The sequence below is a fragment of the Akebia trifoliata genome, chromosome 1 (assembly GCF_017979445.1).
Source record: "Akebia trifoliata isolate Shusen 1 chromosome 1, ASM1797944v1, whole genome shotgun sequence".
Taxonomy (NCBI): domain Eukaryota; kingdom Viridiplantae; phylum Streptophyta; class Magnoliopsida; order Ranunculales; family Lardizabalaceae; genus Akebia; species Akebia trifoliata.
This window is the reverse complement of record NC_141375.1, coordinates 26,676,934-26,697,666: the sequence shown is the minus strand read 5'-3', so window position 1 is coordinate 26,697,666 and position 20,733 is coordinate 26,676,934. Positions and strand designations below refer to the sequence as shown.

Below are 20,733 nucleotides of genomic sequence, written 5' to 3'. Positions count from 1 at the left end.
ACTCATATAAAGAAATACTTGTATTAGAAAAGTAAAGAACTTGGACCCATTACTAATATTGTTGGTATTTTACAACTCAATTTTGAGATTGGGATTGAAGTCAAGCTCACCCACTAAAAGATGAAAAAGAAAAGAATCAGTGATTTTCTGATGCCCACTCTAACACACACCTCTTGACATGACATGAGTTAGAATCATAAATGTCTCCCTCGAGATACATAATTGTACATCTTCATAAATATGTACAAGTACATAATCCGAGAAAAAGAATCTATGACTCAAGCACATGTAACATCAGGAGGCATATGGGGGTGTGTATTAGAGAGGGGGAATCAGAAAACCATTATTCAAAAGAAAATGAGGTAAACAATAGTTTTCATAAAGTGGGATCCCATCACTATCTCTCCAATCCTAATCTTAAGAAATATTAATGGTAATATGAGGTCAAAGGTCTTCGGTCTTAGGTTTTAGGCCGGTTGGTTAGGTAAACCTTATATTTAGAATGTGTTACCACATTGTGTCTTTATAAGGCACACATGGTCACAAACTAAAACTTTTGTTAAGTGTGCCGAAACTAACAAACACTATATTCAAAAGACGGTTTAACAATCTGACCTGGCCAGCTTTGAGCCATCATTCTCTGTTCGAAAGCGAGGCTATACCAACTCTTGGGGACTCTTTATTTGACTATAATAAGGCTCCTCGTGCTCCAGGTGAGCCGTCTCAATTTCGATTCATGACAGTAGTACGGATGAATTAATGATGAAATCAGATGCCAAGTGTCATTACATCCTAGTGGTGGACCTAGTATAGTACCATGCAGAGATATTAATAATAGGTGCTATATATAATGATGAGATTTGGGTATGGATGTGGTGTCATAATCCTTAAAAGGTCCCCACCCCCCTCTCCTTGATAATCTTCATTATTTAATCTATAAATCACGTGTATGTGGTACCAAAGTGGGAATAAAAACATGTAAAGAGTCCCATATTACATGTTACAGGAAATCCATCATAGCCACATGGTGTACAGTCGTGATAAAATATCATGCCAAGGGCCGCTACGTAGACATCTGAATTCCCCAACATCTCTTATCAAACACATTTGGCCTAAATGTGAGTTATTTTTCACCTCATCATCTCTATAAATACGAGTTCAAAGCATTTGTCATACATTTCTACACTCCATCTCCAAATTAACATTGCTTATTGACTTGATTTAAGTAAAGTCAAATGTTCATGCACCTCACAAAGAAAAAATCATCATACACCACTTAGAAGATGGAAGGTATAGAGGCAAAACATTTCTCTATCACAAAGTTTTAGTGCTTTGGTGGTGAGACTCTTTTGACTCTTATATCTGCAAAAGTTTTTCGGTGTATCTGCACCACAAACTCTCCAACGTTTAAGTCAATCAAAAAGAAAAAATAATATAATATGAATAAAAATTGTATACATTGTTTAGTGTTAGATGCCCACATTTATATATAACGTATAAGAAATCCTTCTAGATTCTTTTCTTGATTTTACCTTATCATTTTAAAAGTTCTTGCACATTTTTAGAATTCCTTCTACAATGGATATCATAGTCTTGATTTTTCAGGATTTGGGTTGACTCTAGACTTGCTACTATTACTTATCAGCCCCCGTCCTTCCAACCTTACATGCCTCAGGGCAGCTTTGGGGATGATCCGACCTCCGAACTCCTTTCCCTTAGTGGAAAGAAAATGTCATTTTATCTAGAATAGAAAGTTGGATTAGTAAAGGAAATCTAGAGTTAACAAGTGCTAGAAGGGTTATTTTTTGAATTTTTTTCAAAATAAAGAATATTATTTTCATATAAATTAAAAAAACAAAATCATTATTGGTCTTACACATATATGTCATCAATTTAGCTTGCCCAAACTTTAGTTTCTATTGTGGGTTAAATTAAAACTCAAGGATTCTAATTTTATATAGAGAGAGTATACATCCCTCTCCCACGCAATTAATTTTCTATAGTCATGTAATTCAACTGTCTGTCGAATTTTGAATAATGATCACTTATTTTATGCATGTGATCAGCATTGGGGATGTTGACGCCAAAATTATTCATTGTCGAGCTTAATACAATTGTTTTGCATTTAAAAGGGATGTGAAGTTATTCATCATGTTCATAATTTATTTGATTATCAAATGAAATTCTAGATCTTATTATTTCTTGATTGGGACAGAATCCTAAAAGATTATACTAAGAGAAATGGTCCAATAACTGAATGATTCTTGAACAATGAGTTGATTGGCCTGTCGGGGCTGGCTGGGGTCCATTGCCTCAATAATTCAATGGAGCCTACCCCCCAACATGATACACATAGCTCACCAAACTTATGTCTCCAATGGTTAGACTTTGAAAATAAGCTCTAACAGTTCCCAATATATCATATGATTAGACTTTCCAGTTAAATTATTTGATTTTGGTGGAAACTTTGGTTGGTGTGTGATATTGGAAATCTTAGAGGAGAACACATGCAATCCAATGTGATCCAACATTAGGCATTTTTGTAATCTTGTGAGTTGGATTGCGATTTTTATTTTATTTTTTAGGATAGTAATCAGGGTTAGGCGAACCCCAACAAAATTTAAAAGGAAAAAAAAAAAATAATAAAGGATTACAACCTAACATCCTCCCTTACAATGTCAATCAATTATCTTGGAAGGGAACTTGGATTTAGCTCAATCTCGCTTACACCATTAAGCACATTAGGAAGAAAAATTGGCTGACCATACTCTCATTTTCCAGACATTTAATTTGGATATTTTTATTGAGTTTAATTAATTAACTCGAAGAATTATGCTAGATGAGTTTTAGTACCAAGACACCTTGACATTCATAAAGAGCTAAAACATAACTTTACAATTTTCAAGATAATTTACATTTCTTAGAAGAAAAATTATACCCCTTTGGTTTCGAGGGACAAAGGAGGCAAAGTTAACTGAAAGATGATTATCGGTTCAATGACAATATACAACCTTACTTTTTCAAGGTAAGAAAGGTAGATGAAATGTCTCGATCCAATGTTCCTAGTGCCCAATGTTCCCAGTCCCCGGACTCAACTCCACTTGGGAAACTGTGGGATTGCTTCCATATATGTTGAGGATTGATGAATTTGGGGGTCCAACTCAAAATCAATTGGCAATTAGTGGAGATGCCCAGGGGCTTATAAGGAGTCCGATGTGGGACTAAACTCAACATCCCCCCGCACATGTGGGCCGGACTGAGCCAAAGCACGTAGACACATAAACTAGGTGATGTGGAGGAGAGAAAGACCCGTTCTAATACCATGATAAATTTAAGAGTCTGACTCAAAATCAATTGGCAATGAGTGGAGAGGCCCAAGAGCTTATAAGGAGAGAGTCAAAGCAATGAGTGTTCGATGTGGGACTAGACTCAACATGGATGTAACTAGGAACCATGGACGACAAAACCATGATCAGGATGCAAATCCAACAAGTAAAACAGAATCAAGGGCACCTTTTCCCCGAACCGGAGTGGGCTCAGCTTGAAGGGGCCATGTGTATGTGTGTGTTTGTTTTTGGGGTTAGGGTTTTTAATGATTTTGCTATGAGGTTCCTTACAACTGAAAGAGTGGCAGAGGTCAAAGAGTTTGTAATCTTTATCATTAATAGTGGATTTTTTCTCTCTCCTCGTGAGTGTAGGCAAATAGTGGATTTTTTCTCTCTCCTCTGTGAATGTAGGCAATTTGCCGAATCACATAAATCTTGTGTTCTTTGTGCCATTGTTTTTTGTCCTTATTTTCGTTGCTCATGTTACACTTCTGCACAACATTTAAGTCAAGATTGATGATTTCTGCATCATATATAGGGTGGGCACTTAATAGGCCAGGTTTTGTCCTGGCCCATCATGGATCAGGTTTGGGTAGTGTTACAAAGGTCCTTTACTAAATGGGTCAGACTCAGTCCAATTCATGTTTAGGACCAGGTAGTTCTTGGACATAGATATTGTTAATTGTGGACCAGGCGTAGGCCTTGGAAGAGAATATTGATGTACGATTACCATCAGGCTTTTGGCAGTCGGACCTAACCCACTGATAGTCCTATGTATTGGGCTCTATGCAACCCACAGTTAAGACTCTCTTACCATCAATGTACATCTGATAAAGCTTATGTGAAGGTTGTCAAAAAGAGAGGTACTAGTGAATCTATGAAACTTGTCCCAATTTCTGAATTTGGATCACAATTATTGTGAAATAATTTTTAATGAAGTTTCTAATGGGTCGGGACCAGTAGACATATGGAAAGGGAACTCATATGTTCACTCACAATCCTCACTGTGTACATGACATGTGAAATCCAAGGATCGGGATAGTAAAAAAAAGTATCCAGAGAATATAACTTGAATCTCAAACATAAATTCCAACGGTTGGATTTAGTGTTTACATGGTTGGGATTGTGTGTGAATGAATAAATGAGCTCACTTTCGCGAGTCTATGGATATTTGGACAATTTTTACATGATTACATGGCATTTCAAAGGAGGTAATCTAAATATTGACGAAAATGTAGGGGGTCTTAAATTAATACAAATTGCCACGTGGCTTATAATAAAGAGGTCCTTCGAAATTTGAAGTGGGCGGTCACTTCAAAGTCGGACTCCGAATCTTCCGTCTTTAATTGGTCTCATGTTTGTTCTAAATTTGGAATTCTCTATCTTTTTTTCTTATCGATACAATATTTTTCCTGATTGGAGAGAAATTGATTTCGAGATAGAATTCCACCTTTTTTCTAAGTTCTAACGTCCTTGTCGTGACTCATTAAAAAGCACATTATCTTGACTGTTAATATAAAAAATCCAATGGTTGGAATTTATATGTATCCCGAAAATGAACGAAATGTTGATACTCATTCCAATGATCTTACATTACACTAAATGAACATCACATTGTGATTCAATAGAGAGTTGATAAACTAACTCAGAAAAAACCGCTCAAAATTCACTCACTGATGTGGCATGTGTACAGAACCATAGATCTTTTTCTTGGGGATACACACGGAAAAAATATCTATGGTTCGATCCACACATCAACGTAAGCGAGTGGTTTTTTTTGAGTCAGCTTATCATTAATCTTCAATAAAAGACCTGAATATTGAAAAGGCTAAAAGATGGAGAAAAAAAAAATCCTTAAGAGAATTATTGGTGGAAGACCCTTTCCAAATGATCATTTTCATATAATATATTATCCTATATTGAACTGGACCACAATCATGACACAAAGCCCAAGCCCGGCCCATCAACACCCACTACTTATATACGATTGAACAAGATATGGGTCTCCATCTCAACCCATAACTGTTTGAGACAGACACTACAACGCTTTGGGTTACGAGCCTCTAAATATCTAAGACGAAATCCAAACAACCAAATCCTAGCCCAAGCCCGGCCCATCAACACCCACTAATTATATACGATTGAACAAGATATGGGTCTCCATCTCAACCCATAACTGTTTGAGACAGACACTACAACGCTTTGGGTTACGAGCCTCTAAATATCTAAGACGAAATCCAAACAACCAAATCCTATTGGTTGATAAAGTTGACGTGGCAGCTTCCCTAACCAAGAATTATCTTATCCTCTTCTGCTCTAGATATCCAAACAGCAGACTACTTTGTCCCATATTACCCCAACCCACCTTATATAAACAAAACAAAGATCAAACTCTTAATTTTAACTTGTACACATGGCTCTCCAAGCGTCCTCCATCCTTCCTTCTGCTCTCTCCATCATCAATGAGGTTTGTTCAAACTTCAAAGATCCCATTTTGTCAAAGAAACTTGTGTGTTTTGTTTTTGTTTGGTGGTTTAGTTCAATTCTTACTAATGGGTTAGCCTTTTTTTGTAATACAATTGTTATTTTTCAATAATGTTGATTTGGTATTAAAAAAAAATTATGTTTGCAGGGGAAATCGAATTTGTCTCTAAAGGAAAATGGGTTCTTTGGGATTCCAGTCAATGACCATCTGAGGTCTGAATTCAATCCCCCTATTTTAAAGAACAAGGTACATTTATCTCTTCTTCTTCTGTTTCTTTGTGTAGAAGAACCATTAGTATTTTTTTTTAATTCTTGAAGAAGAACAATGTGTTAGGCTCTGGCAGTAACAAATTTTAGTCTACTTATCCTGAATTGGTTTTTTCTTGATCCAATAAGGATAAATCCCTTTCATGTTGTTTGTATGACAATCTGTTTATTGTTTGTCTTAAAGCATTGAAAGTTTATTATGTTGTAATAAATAATTCGAATCCAAATTTTACATAATATTTTAATCCAAAAACTTACATACTATTTTCTTTAAAAGGTTCCACATTACCTTTATAATTGATATTGGAAATCTTTCAGTTAGTTACAATGTTCTTTATTTTCAAAAAAAAAAAAAAATTCTTTTTACTAAGGAAAGATACTTCAGGTTTCAAACTCATAGTAATTATTCATACTTTGGTTCCGTCGGTGCAGTTTGCTATTATCATCATGATTTCAAATGTCGGGAGTTGTCTCAGACCAATCAACTCATCTCGGATGAGATAAACCATTTAGCTCGGTATACAATTATTTATTCAAATATATTTATATGAAAATAATTATATATTTTTATAAAATAAGATAGATTAGAAGATGTTTAGTCATAAAATCATATTTTATTAAGATGATATATACTTCAATTCTATAAAAAGTATCATTTTTTCCTGTATAAATTGGCCAAGTTTTACTGACTCGTCCGAGTCATCTCGTTTATCTCGGAGATTCCGCATAGTTGAGACACCGTGTCTATCCGTCTCGGCCTTGGATGATATTTGAAACCATGATTTAGTAAGTTAATATGCTTAGAACGATCACAATTCAGATGATTTTGTGTAATTCAGTATCAAGGTCTCACGAAACAATCAACCCACTATTCCCTATTAGTGTTCATCTCACTTGGAATGTGCTATGTGCAGAGGGAATTTAACCAAAGAAACATATCGGTTGTAGCCATCAGGGCCCAAACAATGATTACAACTCCATCAGTCAATCGATCTGCCCCAGAAGGGAAGAAAACACTTAGGAAGGGCAGTGTGGTAATTACTGGAGCATCGTCGGGACTGGGTCTAGCCACAGCGAAGGCTCTAGCTGAAACGGGAAAATGGCATGTAATAATGGCGTGCAGAGATTTCCTAAAGGCCGAGAGGGCAGCCAAGTCGGTTGGCATGACGAAGGAGAACTACACTGTAATGCACTTAGACCTTGCTTCACTTGACAGTGTCAGGCAGTTTGTAGACAACTTCAGGAGGTCGGGTAGGCCACTCGATGTGCTGGTGTGCAATGCAGCCGTGTACCAGCCAACCGCCAAAGAACCTACATTTAGTGCCGATGGGTTTGAATTGAGCGTGGGAACTAACCACCTTGGACACTTTCTTCTATCTCGATTGCTGCTCGATGACCTGAAGAATTCTGACTATCCATCGAAGCGTCTCATCATTGTCGGCTCAATTACAGGTCCTCATTTCTTCAAAAATCCTAAAACCCATATGAGGGCAATTATGGGAAATGGATGTCGCCAACCTCTAATACCATATATATATGGATCGTGTTCAGGAGACATTTACAAGTGACAACTAATTTTACATCTCTCAGATGCCATCCATTTTAGAAGATCCAAGGATGGCATCTGGCGGTGTTGTAGAAAATTTTTGAAAAAATGGACAGCATCCGAGTGATGTAAAAATAGTTGTCAGTTTTAGATGTCCTCCGAACACATCCCTATATATATATAGGGTAGCGTTCAATGGCCAACTTTTTGGCAAAACATTTTTCAAAACATGGGTTAGAAGTTTTGGAATGGGCTGATTTTTGGGGAGGATGATCTCCTCACCAAAAATCAGCCCATTCCAAAACTTCTAACCCATGTTTACAAGTTGAAAAATCGTGGACCGTCCATTTTTTGTAAACTGTTTTTGACGGGGTTAGAAGTTTTGGAATGGGCTGATTTTTGGTGATGATGATCTCCTCACCGTAGAGATCATCCTCACCAAAAATCAGCCAATTCCAAAACTTCTAACTCATGTTTTGAAAAATGTTTTGCCAAAAAGTTTGCTAAAAAGTTTGCCATTGAACGTGACCCATATATATATATATATAAAGATTTCTAGCATTCCCTCGAGTATATAACAAACATAGTAAATGTAAAGTATTTCTTTTCTATTGGTGGTATTTTAGGGAACACAAACACCTTGGCGGGAAACGTGCCTCCAAAAGCAAATCTCGGTGACCTACGGGGGCTCGCAGGTGGTTTGAATGGGTTGAACAGTTCGTCCATGATTGATGGAGGGAACTTCGATGGTGCTAAGGCCTACAAAGACAGCAAGGTCTGCAATATGCTTACCATGCAGGAATTCCACAGGCGTTACCACGAGGAAACAGGGATTACCTTTGCTTCTCTCTACCCAGGTTGCATTGCTACCACGGGCTTGTTTAGGGAGCACATCCCATTGTTCAGACTCCTGTTCCCTCCATTCCAAAAGTACATCACCAAGGGCTATGTCTCCGAAGAAGATTCTGGCAAAAGACTTGCACAGGTAAGTAAAAAAGGTGGTGAAAATTGAAGACTACTTGCATGATTATGTATATTACATGAGCTAAATTGCCGTGGTTTTTGGTTCAGGTGGTTAGTGATCCAAGCTTGACAAAGTCCGGAGTTTATTGGAGCTGGAACAAGGATTCAGCCTCTTTTGAAAACCAGTTATCCCAAGAAGCTAGCAATGCAGATAAGGCACGAAAGGTGTGGGAGATCAGTGAGAAACTTGTTGGGTTGGCTTGAAGAAGCACCGAGACACGGTTCAACAACACACAACATCTGGGTCTAGAGGAGTTTCTGCCCACCCTACATTATGTAGGGCTTGTATGGAGTTTTCAGTTGTAAAAGTGGAGAATTTCCGGTTAGTTCAGATAATAAAATCCCTTTTGCAAATATGTGATATATCATGACAATTTAAACTAGAAGAAAATAACACCACAAATTGCTCTATTTTGACTTTATTAATTAAAACCCAAAAATAACCAGATTCAATTTGAAGATATATCAATCTTTATATGTCACACGGTTAACCATTACACTCTAGATTTTTCATAAAGAAAGAGAAGAGCCACCTAGTTAATCATAAAGAAAGAGAAGAACCACTTAGTTAAGTGGTCATAACTTGAAGAGGTTGTGTTCTTATACTAAACGCTAACCGTTAACCACCAACCCCACCCACCAAGCCAAAACAAAAAAGAGTTAGGATCAAAGGAAGCACTACAATGCCAGTTTAACCGACTACTAATTTGCAATAAATTGGTTAGAATAGCTACTGCAATTCAAAATGGATCCTAGTAATGCAGAACCCACGAGAAATGTGACAATCAAAGTGCGTTTCAGTGACCTCAATTAAGGGAAATTTTTAATTTTTTAAGGGCTTCTATGGAACTATGGGTAAAGAATTTTAAGCTTCTCTTCTTCATGTTAAAGAAGCATTTGTTAATGCGTTTTGATCACACTTGTATCTTCAGCAAGACGACAAGGAGTTTCTGCCTTCGGAAATTTTAATAATTATAATTATACTCATAAAATTTAAATAATTATAACTATACCATCATATTTATTATTCATACAATAATCCAAATTTTCACAAAACGCAGATCCTCTCCAACATGATTACCAAGTGATAATTTGTCCAAACTAGTGTTTCTAACCTTCCCAGTCACATAATCCAATAGTAATTCCATATAGGATGAGGATCCCACGTGAAGAAAATGCTTTCCATGAATCCTTATGATCATATTAACATTTGCTCAATATCCGTCCACTATGACAATCGTCAAACCAACTTTCCATCAGATAAAAGAATTTAACACTGCTGTTGGACAAAACCATTACAAATCTTTGCTTCGGAGAAAACCAACCATTCACAATTTTCCAAATGGCTTAGCTATTGTGCTTCTAAAAGGTCTAACAAACCATGCAAGTAGCTAGCAGTAGTAAACCCACCAACCCCCAAAAGACCATCAATATGAGGTTCAACAGTGTCAGCAGTTTCACTTCTCATCCCTGGAGTTCACCCCAAAGATTGGATACCACATAACAAGTTGTTCATGACCTCACAACTTTATCAACACATCTTAACAAGGCAACTTTATAATATCTTCGCACGGCCACCAAATTCAGGCAACAGTACCTTTAATTTAAAACATGGAGTAACAATACTTGATGACGGTTTCACTCTGGCTCTTCAAGTCAAATATATAATTCACCATATTTATGTTTGGAAAGTAGAGAAAAACCATAAAACCAACAATATGACACAAGTCAAAAGGTATTTTTAGATAGAGATCGAGAATGTTTCATTACTTAATGATACAGTAGTAGACAATCAGTCTGAATTCTCTCAAGAAATTTAAGTTGGTAGAATAGAATAGCTAGGCATTAACAAAAGCCAATGCCAGTAAGATATGCTGAGAAAAGCAGACACCAAGGAGAATGGATCCATACATGACTGCGTGGCAGCATGGGCAATAAATATACCACAACTCCTAAAACTTGAAATCCTTCTTCTTTGATTTCCCATCCTTCTCCTGCATCTTCCGTTTCCTCTTCTTCTCATTCTGCATCAATCCCATCTCAATTATAATTTACTCAGTGAAATAAAACAATAAATAAAGCCTGTTGAAAAATAAAAATAAATAAACCAATAAAAAAAGGGCAGAAGTGCACCTCTGCAACCATGTCACTGAAATCCTCCCTCTGGCTACGCAGCTTCTCCTCCTCTCTTGCTTCCTCGTATCTGCAATTATAGTCAAATATTAGACACCAGTTGCTCTACAGAAAATACTAGGTAGTTGAAAACAATCCACATCAGCATCGCTCTTACTTTGCAGCCAAAACGTTGTCAAGATTCTCCACGCCTTCCAACTCTTCTGGTTTAAGAGTGACATCCACTTTATCTGACTTCTGGCCTCGAAGAAGATCAACCTGCGCAAGAAATATCATGTGGAGAAGAAATTAAACAAAAGAACACAAAAAAGATTCTAGGCATGCAATTTGTGAATGATCAATCCCACTTATAAACCCACAAATAAAACTCGTAGTCAAAATTGGGAAGGATAATTGGATTTAACATAAAAAAGTAGTTGGCAGAACCTCAGATTATTTTGTTCACATTGTGCATTTTACTAAGAATTTCCTTTCTGAAGATGCTTACACTCCTGAATCCCAACAACTAGCCTAGTTAAAAAAAAAATTGCACATATGGTGTAATGCCACCACACATGGAATAGCAGGATATGAGCCACATTTAAAATGCTGTCATCTAGCACTATAGTAATATATGCAATATGATTTATATCAAGCATGTCAATTATCTAGTCAGCAAACTGTCACTGAATCATCATTTAATAGTCGGGAAATTCATCATTCAATGCTAATGACCACAGCCAATATGGCTTCTTATAACAGCCAGTATCAAATGCCTCATTAGACCTGTTGGAACTGGTTTGGAATATCCTTAACACAAGGTGATATTGGCTCAATAATTATAAATTATCATGGTTAAAATAAGCAATTTTCTTTAAAATACTGTCAAAATTCCTTACCCTTTTGGCAGCTGTCTTGTCCTGGGCACCACTGCCAACCACATACCTGTAAATCCAGGAAAAGGCGTCAGACATATTTGAGCCCCACAAGCATTCTAAGAAGATCGTATAACAGATAAATCTACTCTAAAAATAAGTTTGGAGTCAAATAAATGGAATACATACGTGTGAGTTGTTCCAAGTAAGGTCCCGGGAGCAATCTTTTCTTCTTTTTCTTCAAGTACCTACATAAGAAGAATAAGCATAAATATATGTAAAAAAAGAAGAAAAAAACTATCAATATGCAAATGAAAAGAAGTACAAATCATAGAGATTGAGATGCATAATGGCACAATGACGGTAAATGATGTGCTTACTTGATAAAGAGGCCTATCAGGCTCCTTTCTCTGTTGCTTTCGGAGGTCAATGACATCTGGTGTCTCGACACCAGTCGGAGTGCTGAATAAAGAAAACAGTCAATAAATAAATAATAATTATTACAGTCCAATGGAAGTGATGGAGAACACCCCAAGAAAAGAAAGAAAAAAAATCCAGGACCTTGAAAGACTATCTACAGATTGAATGCCAGCCTCCAACTCTTCTTCCTCGATCTGTTCTTCCTCTTCCTCTTCTTCCTCTTCCTCTTCTTCCTCCAAATCACCCCAATGCTTGCTCCTATCAATAGGTTCTTCCTGAAATTGACAGCCAAAAAACCAAAAGGTCGTGTTTAACGAATAAGAAGAATACTGAATTGCCGATTGTTCTCTCATGCACCCCAATTCAAGAATACAACAGCAGCTAATTATGCATCTACTAAGGAGGACCTGTCATGTTTAACAATCTTTCTTCATAATATATCATCCCACCATGGTATTGAATTTCAAATATATCCACAAAATATTTCCATTTCCATGGGATTCGAGAGGAAATTGTATGGAAATCACTATTCATTTGGCAAAATATTGTTTTTAAAATTTTTAATAAAAAATATATTCTAAAAAAGTAAAAAAAATTTTGTTAAGTATAGATAAAATTTATTAGAATAGCAAAATATAAACTTCTTGTTGAAAAATACAAAGCTAATTCCTATCACTATGAATAAACATTCGTTTTGCTTTTTTTTTAACTTATCTTCAACAGTCTAGTTCCTTTCCACGATTTTTTTTCCTCTAATGAGCTCTTGTACAGTACATCACCATCCTAACACAAAGTTTCATTATGTGTGTATTTTTTTTCCATAGACTCGGAGCTCTTTCGCTATTCATCCCACATTGTTGTACTATCTGCCTATAAATTCCACCTTTCTTCCTTTATCAATTTGTTTGCAAAAGCCAACGTCTTTTCTCCTTATAGGTTCCACCACCTTATTCTTCAACATCCATTATTTCCAACTCTCTTCCATCTTTTAATGTGAACATCTCACATTTCTTGCCTGTATTAGGTTGTTAAACTCTCTCCATGGAATAACCCTACAATGTCTATGTATTGATCATTCATTTATCCTATATATAACTTTTAATGAAGGCAGGTTTTGAACCTTGGTTGGGATATCAAACTCACAAATTTTAACCAGCTTGTCAAGTTGGCACCTTCTTTTTGAAATGTGTCAGCTATTGTAAGGTGATATGCTGATGTGAATTTAAGTATCGCATTTTCTATCTCATTTATTTCTTCAAGAAACCTTTAAAAAATTAATTACAAAATCGAAGGAAAAAAAATCCCACCCATTCATTTAAGTGTTTTACAAGGTAATGTCATAGAAACATGCACCAACGTGCATGGGAATACAAATTGATCTATGGTAATTTGATGACTTACGCATATTTTTCATATATGTTTCATCATTTTCTATGGTTTCAATTAAAAGCACCCCAATGTTTCCATCATTTCAACAATATTTTCATCTTTTCCATGATATTGTATTAATTTTCAAACTAACAGAAATATTTCTATTTCCAAGCTTTTAAAAAAGGCATCAAAATCATATCATGAGGTCCAGAAAAGTTAAAAAATTTCAAAATACAAGTAGGAGAAAAGATACGAGATAATACCTCATAGTTAAGCGGTTCTTGTTGTTGAAGCCCGAAAACATCACCATATAAAGGGCGCCCATACTATTAAAAAAACATAAACATCAAAATGTTAAAACAAAAATTCTTTGAACAGTAACAAAAATGATAATACAGTCAAATTCACAAGAGAGTAGGAAAACTGACTTCATCAACGGGAGGTTTACCCCAACCTCCAGGATGAAAACCAAAGCTAGCTCCAGGAGGAATGGGAGCATTCAATCCAGGAATTTTAAGGTGCGGATAAGACGGGGGAGGACCATATCTCTTTTGACAGAAAAAAAAAAGAAATTAGTTAATATAAAACTGAAGTTGGAAAAGCACAAAAAAGATGACAGCATACACAAGCTAGTTAAATTCACCTGCATATTGATGAGCCATGGGGGAGGAGAACCCTCTGGCATACCAAGGGCGTCTTTTAGTTCCTGTGACAAAACACCAGGCTTCATCTCCCTTAGCTTCACCTGTACATCCAACAAAAAGAATTGTATGGATTACTAATAATAATAAAACATGTTTCTTCCCCTAATAATATTGCTACATCTCCTTGATGACACACTAAGGTAGTCGAAAATATTCCATGAGATAAGGCAAAGGAAGCTAAAAACTACTTATTCTACAGAGGATTTATAAGTTCCATTCAAAATCTGTCATCATAAATACCCAGCGATCCTTCTACATTTGGCAGAAGGCACAAACAAACCCTGAGATGGCAGTAAAACTGCACGACCATAAACAGCTATGGATAAACTGCGGTAAAAGAATTGAAGCAATCCTTTGAAGACACATTTTCCAATCAATGGTTAGCTAAGAAAAAAATGCAACTGCCTTCCACAAGAAATGACAAGTAAAAGGATGGTTGAGGGTGTTCTAATAACTGGATTTTGCGACAGAATTAGGATATCAAAGGACTTTCAACTTATACACTTGATCAAGATTGAAATGCAAATATAAAAATTATACCTCAAATTCTTTCCCTTCGTGATACAGGTCACCGTGAGTGGTCAGCTTTGGCTTAGTCTGATATTTAAAGAAGGCATCATGGAGAACCTGCAAATGGGAACCACAACCTTGAATAAGAAAATGAGTTGATTACAGTTCCAGCACATGCATTCCTAGTGATTAATTAGATGGAAAACTACTGAAAAGTGGAAGTATGAAATTGCTAGCATTCTAGGAAGGAGAGAACATTCCTCGAAGGTAACACCCAAACAGAAAACCAGTAAAATCATGAGAAAAGTAAACAATAACAAAAAGAATGAATCAAGAGAGAGCCACAAACCTGATAATCAATATCCATCTTTCCCATCTTCGGTTGCATACGCTCACGCTGTTTCTGTTTCAACTTCTTACTGTCCTCTTTTTCAATGTATGCCTACAAGACATAATGAAAACAATGAAAAGAGATTGCAGTAATCATCATTGACAATAGGTGAACTCAAGGCAAAATTAACAGAATCTAGCTAAAAGAAGATATAAAGAATTGATTTAAATGTTCTGAGACAAACTCAAGGTGATACAAGTTCAGCGCAGGATGCTAACATAGTCACCAAATTCTCCAACTTATTGAAAAATTCGCAATTAAACAAGGGGAAGGAAGATATGGATTTTAATGTATGATAATGAAGACGACATTGTGGATTTATTGGGGAAGCATGAAGATGAGAATGACAAATAACTAATATCTACATGTAATTAGACAACTTATGGAATTAAATTGTACCTGTCTTATTTTCTCAATTCCAGTTGCAGCAATGAAGTCAGGAAGTTGAAAAGGCTGTTTCTCAATACCACGCTTTCCCTGCAAAGTAAAAAAAACAGATGAGGTACAAGACTTTCAAAATACAGTTCTTTATTCAATTCTAACCAGCCCATTTATGAGACTAAGAATTTTAATGCACTGTAACGGCCCAGAATATCTGCAATAAAAAGAATTGATTTAGTCCAACCATTATGAGAGCTCCACGGAAAGTTGCATAGAAAAATCATTAGAACCCCCAGTCATCCAATAATCCTTCAATTTCTAGCAAGGAAGGTGATCCAATCTAACCTAAGGCACCTTACATTTTACATTTTACATTTTTTAGCTTAAGTGGCAATATATGCACAGCTAACTACACCCCCACCCACCCTAGAAATTATGTCAAAAGAGAAACCATTCAACGGTCCCCTTCAGTAAACACCACAAGTCCTGGCTCCATGAGTGTTACAGCCGGTCCCCTGCAAGAACCACATATACATATAAGAGGAGTGAACTTATCGACTTTATCTTCTCCCAACCTCTTATATGAACCCCACACACTATATATGCCCATCAAGAATGCATGCAAATGCAATCCCACATTGTATTTATGTCAGAAGCAATGACTCACCTGTAAGAACTTCCTCTTTTGAGACCAATGTCTCGGCACAGGAACAGTATTCCGGTATGATTTCAGAAACACAAGCAACTTTGGGTCCGCCGCTGTTGCATCCCATACCTAGAAACAAATCAGGAAAGCGTTGTCAATGTCAGAAGATATAAAATAGACAAACCAACCAATAAGAATATACCCAATAAATACATGAAAAACGCACACAGCCCCATATATCTACCTCATAAAGTTAAAATAAAATAAAAAAAACTTGAACAGAACCTACAACTGCAAGTAATTGAATTGAATTTACACGATTGTGCCCAGCAAGAGTCAAAAATGTATATCACCTGGAACACAGCATTTTGAAATGATAATTGAAAGAGGAATTTTAACATATGGTTAACAAACAAGTATTACTAAAATTCGAGGGTATGGAGTTTTCCCTTCCAAGATGTAATTGTATCTATCATGGGTCTTTTGTTCTTTTGGTGTAAGGTATTTAAAAAGTTTAGGGGGGTCTTTTTGAGAATCTTATGGGCAAATGGGGTTGTGTGTGTAGAATTGCCCCCATGTAATTTTGGCTGTCAGTCCCTTATTGGTGTTTCTCTTTTGATCACCTTGACTACTTTTCTGTCAGATTGTTTTATAAGTCTTTGATCCCACTCAACCAAAGCAGTTTTTGGAGTCCGCCATCTAGGCCCAAAAGTCCCTTCCATGATCTCCTTTTTTATTTGGTCACTTCCCTTGAAAAAATTTAACTTTGGATAAGCTCATGGTAAGGGGATTCTCTTTTATTAATCTTTGTTATTTCAGTAAATCGAATGGGGAATTGTCTAACCACATCCTTATTCATTGCTCCTTTCCTGGAGAGGTATGGTCCCATTTCCTTTCTCTTTTCTGAATGTCTTTTGAGTCCCCCCTCCCCCTCCCCCCTCCCCCTCCCTCTCCCTCTTAGCCTTATTTCAAAGTTGGCACCTAAGGATTCATCGCATAAGAGAAGAATCCTTTGGTCTCTAACCCCTCATGACGTTTGTTGGGAGCAGTTCGTTGGAACGGAATAGCAAAATCTTCAAAGGAAAGGAACACCCTAAGCATGAAGTTCTCGTTTCCATTATGGATCTTTAAGGATTTTAGAGGAGTCTTCTTTGAAGATTTTTTGTTTAAATGGGACTCTCTTTGTGATTTGTGAGGCTTCTTCTTGTTGTTGGTTTTTTTTTCCTTTGTGCTTTTTCCCTTTGTATCTTGGAGGGCAGCTGCCTTGGCCACTTTCCCCTTCTCTCTTTTTTTTAAGTAAATTTGCTTTTGCCTATCCAAAAAAAAGGTATTACTTAATCCTACTACTTAAGATTTAAATCATTCAATTAGAATCAATTCTTAATCACAGCTGGTCCTACTTCCATAAACATGATGCTTCTTGAACCCAACATTCAGCCCCATAAATCATAGCCGGTTTTCCTGTCGTCTAACAAAATTTTCCTTTAAATCTAATTGGTATGCGTCCAAAAATGCATTCTGAAATATTGAGAAACTGTTGATGAGAAATGGAAACTAGTTTAATTTATTGATGAAGTGATCCACCCAATGGCAAGGATCTTCTCAATTGTTTTTTATCCTTTTTAATGTGAATGTTTAAACCAGATTTTGATTCATTTTTTAGAAAAGATTTTTGTTTGCATAACTATTAGTTTAGAAAAAATGTGTCCATGTTGCATATTAAGATTGCAAGGTAGCTTGTATCGTCATGGTCTGTAACTGTCCACCTAAAAACTTTTCTTATATGATGAGTTACAGAGTAGTTAGGCATATTCTATATTCATTATTTTTCTCCATTGAAATACTTTTCATTATATGATGAGTAATGTAGTTGTTTATTATACATTTTAAATTTCTTAGATATTATTCTGCATATTTTTAACTCATAATGAAAAATCATTATGAATCTTATGATCCAACAATTTCAATCCTACTCCTTACAATTTCTAATGTGATTCAATCCTAACCAAGCTGAAATAAACATTGACAAGTTGCTATAAATATTTCTTTTCATTTATATTAATTATTTTAAGAAGAGAAAGACGTCAAGAACGAGCATTCCCTACCTATAGAAATTTTCCCTAACCATTATTTTTAGTCAAGAAATCCATCTTATCCTTGGTGTAATGAAAACATTGTTGTAGAAAATCTAGAGTCAACCACCAAATCCGTCATGTGATTGACAATAACTATGAGTATCCAAGGTCCCACCATAACCATATACTAAATTAAATTTCCTCAATCCCAAAGTCTTCATATTTTGAATTGACAATTGTGCTGCTTCCCATTTATCTTATAAGTGTTTTTTGCAACCCTACTTCTTTTGGAGATAAAAGTCCCAAGGTCACTTAAGAGGGACGAGAAAGCTTCATGGGTATTTCCACTAAAAGGGCTAATAACAGCAACCACTAATGAAAATTACAACAGTACTTATGCTGCTAAAAGAACTCCAAGATGCAAACTCTCACATATGCTCAACAATGAGACTAATCTACAAATATGTATCTCACTTCAATCTTGGAGATTTAACCATAAGTTCATATCCACTACATATGTGAAAACAACTTACTAAGGTCCAAAAGAACCCAAAGATTTATATAGGCTGACACTTCAAGATCAAAAACCATTGTTACACTCAAGATTACAATAGATGAAAGACGTGTCACATTACATAACAGATAAAAGGAACATATAACAATTAAAGAAAAATCACCAATCAACCATACCTCAACTACGTCTGGCCTCGAACATATTTGTTTCAGTTCAGCAATCTTCATTCGACGTTGAAGCTACAACACATCCCCAAAAAATTGTGTCTTAAATACAAACACAATAAACCGAAAACAACCTAAATTCGATAAATAACAAAAACTCATACCTTTTTCTTCTTATTCGAGACTCCTTTCTCTTTCTGCTGCACATCTTGTTCTTCCTCTTCTGAATCAGAATCTGCCTTCTTGTTCGATATGGCAGTTTGAGCTGCTCCATCCTTCTTATCATTCTCCTGAATACCAATAAAAAAGACCCTAATTTAACCAAAAAGAATCGACATTCAAACATCAATGAAATCCACCTCTTTAAAATCCTCACCTCTAAACCAACACCAGCACTGTCACTGAAGCTGAATTTCTCGAACACCTTTTTGAAATCTTCGAGCAGATTGTCCTCTAAATCCGCTTTTTCGGGGATGTATTCAACTTCAACGTGATCCAATGGCTGTTAATTTCACGCATCAAAGAAGACTCAACAATAAAACAGAGATCAAAAGAACAATTAACCATTAAAAAACCCTAAAAATATAAGAAACGAACGAACCTGTTGTGGATCAGAGTTCTCCTTGGCATCATCGCTCTCATCGTCTTCAGTTTCGGTTCTTGAGAGAGAACTAGAGTTGCTGTGATTCTTCTTCTTCGGCTTTCTTCTCCTTCTACGCCTCTCGCTCTCTCGAGATTTCTTCTTGTTGTTCATCAGTTGGCGAACATCGCCATTAGAGAGCACATTAGGGTTTGCGAGCTCCGCTGTCATCCTTAACCGTACTCCCGAAATTATGATATCTGTAAGAAGTGAGAAGAGATCAAAAAGAGATGAATCGAAGACTGGGGTACCCTTCTCTCTGTCCTCCCAAATCCAATACAGACTCTGAGAACCTGTTTAGGGTAACTGCTCTATCAGATGATAAGTAAGATATAGAATAGACATATAGATATTTATATGGTTTTTAAATACGGTTCAGCGTAGGAAACGACCGAACCCGGTTTGGACCGACCCATCTTTACTTTTTAGGGAAAATTACGAAAAGAGAGTTAAATATTTTAATATTTACAGAATAAAAGAATCTATTTTATTAAAAATTACCAAAAACGAATTAAATGTAATTATACAAACACCCCATAAATTGATAAAAGTAACCCACACCATAGCCAAATTGTTTTATCTTATATGGGTTAAAAGTTTCGGAATGAGGTGATTTTTGGTGAGGATGATCTTTATGATGAGGAGATCATCCTCACCAAATATCAGTCATTCTAAATTTTTAACCCCATCAAAATTGATTTATAAAAAAATTGATTATTTACAATTCTTGAACTTGTTTGAAGTTAAAAGTTTTGTAATGAGCTGATTTTTTGTGAGGATGATCAGCTCATTCCAAAACTTTTAAACCGTATAAAATGTAATAATAACATAAAATAAAATTTGATTATAGTGTGGGTTGCCCTTATTAATTCATGGGGTGTTTATATAATTATCCATTAAAGCTAGTTATTAAAATGTTGGACAGTCCAGTTTTTTAACTATTCCAGAGGCATTTTTGGTAAAGCGACAGTCCAACGACTTAATTCGTTTCTGGTAATTTTTGAAAAAAATATATTCTTTATTGTAGATATTAAACTATTCAACCCTCTTTTAGTAATTTTCCCTACTTTTTAAGAGTTTAGACTTTAGGCATTCCTCTTGCTATCGTGTTTTTAAACTACGAAATATCCCTTGATAATGGCCTTCTATGAGAGACTTACAAAAATGACCAAAACACCCTCTCCTTTAACCTCTTGTCAAAAATCTCTTTTTGGGTGATTTTGACATACCCCTCCAAGTTTTAGTAAATATTTGGGGTATAGCCATATGTTTTCAAACCTATGA

General features: G+C 35.9%; 2 protein-coding genes across 2 annotated transcripts; one reads left to right on the top strand and one right to left on the bottom strand.

Moving 5' to 3' along the window:
* Positions 1-5,637: 5,637 nt before the first annotated feature.
* On the top strand, positions 5,638-9,002 carry LOC147411321 (protochlorophyllide reductase, chloroplastic-like). Its single transcript, XM_086447301.1, has 5 exons — positions 5,638-5,793; positions 5,959-6,057; positions 6,992-7,529; positions 8,250-8,608; positions 8,695-9,002. Exons 1-5 carry the CDS (start codon positions 5,740-5,742, stop codon positions 8,848-8,850), a joined length of 1,206 nt encoding a protein of 401 aa, XP_086303427.1. The 5' UTR covers positions 5,638-5,739; the 3' UTR covers positions 8,851-9,002.
* Positions 9,003-10,365: 1,363 nt separating this feature from the next.
* LOC147411320 (uncharacterized) lies at positions 10,366-19,770 on the bottom strand. Its single transcript, XM_086447294.1, has 18 exons — positions 19,411-19,770; positions 19,186-19,311; positions 18,974-19,099; positions 18,822-18,884; positions 16,078-16,185; positions 15,429-15,506; positions 14,988-15,080; positions 14,669-14,755; positions 14,068-14,169; positions 13,853-13,972; positions 13,688-13,750; positions 12,195-12,328; positions 12,014-12,095; positions 11,823-11,881; positions 11,658-11,703; positions 10,937-11,037; positions 10,780-10,849; positions 10,366-10,670 (listed from the first exon to the last, which is right to left on the bottom strand). Exons 1-18 carry the CDS (start codon positions 19,618-19,620, stop codon positions 10,599-10,601), a joined length of 1,740 nt encoding a protein of 579 aa, XP_086303420.1. The 5' UTR covers positions 19,621-19,770; the 3' UTR covers positions 10,366-10,598.
* Positions 19,771-20,733: the final 963 nt, after the last annotated feature.

Excerpts from the sequence above, each read along its gene's own strand:
- LOC147411321 (XM_086447301.1), top strand. The coding sequence starts at position 5,740 with ATGGCTCTCCAAGCGTCCTCCATCCTTCCTTCTGCTCTCTCCATCATC. Across the intron at positions 7,530-8,249 it reads CATTGTCGGCTCAATTACAG|GGAACACAAACACCTTGGCG; the intron begins GTCCTCATTTCT and ends GTGGTATTTTAG. Across the intron at positions 8,609-8,694 it reads CTGGCAAAAGACTTGCACAG|GTGGTTAGTGATCCAAGCTT; the intron begins GTAAGTAAAAAA and ends TTTTTGGTTCAG.
- LOC147411320 (XM_086447294.1), bottom strand. The coding sequence starts at position 19,620 with ATGACAGCGGAGCTCGCAAACCCTAATGTGCTCTCTAATGGCGATGTT. Across the intron at positions 16,186-18,821 it reads CGAGGCCAGACGTAGTTGAG|GTATGGGATGCAACAGCGGC; the intron begins GTATGGTTGATT and ends ATTTGTTTCTAG. Across the intron at positions 15,507-16,077 it reads AAAAGAGGAAGTTCTTACAG|GGAAAGCGTGGTATTGAGAA; the intron begins GTGAGTCATTGC and ends TTTACTTTGCAG.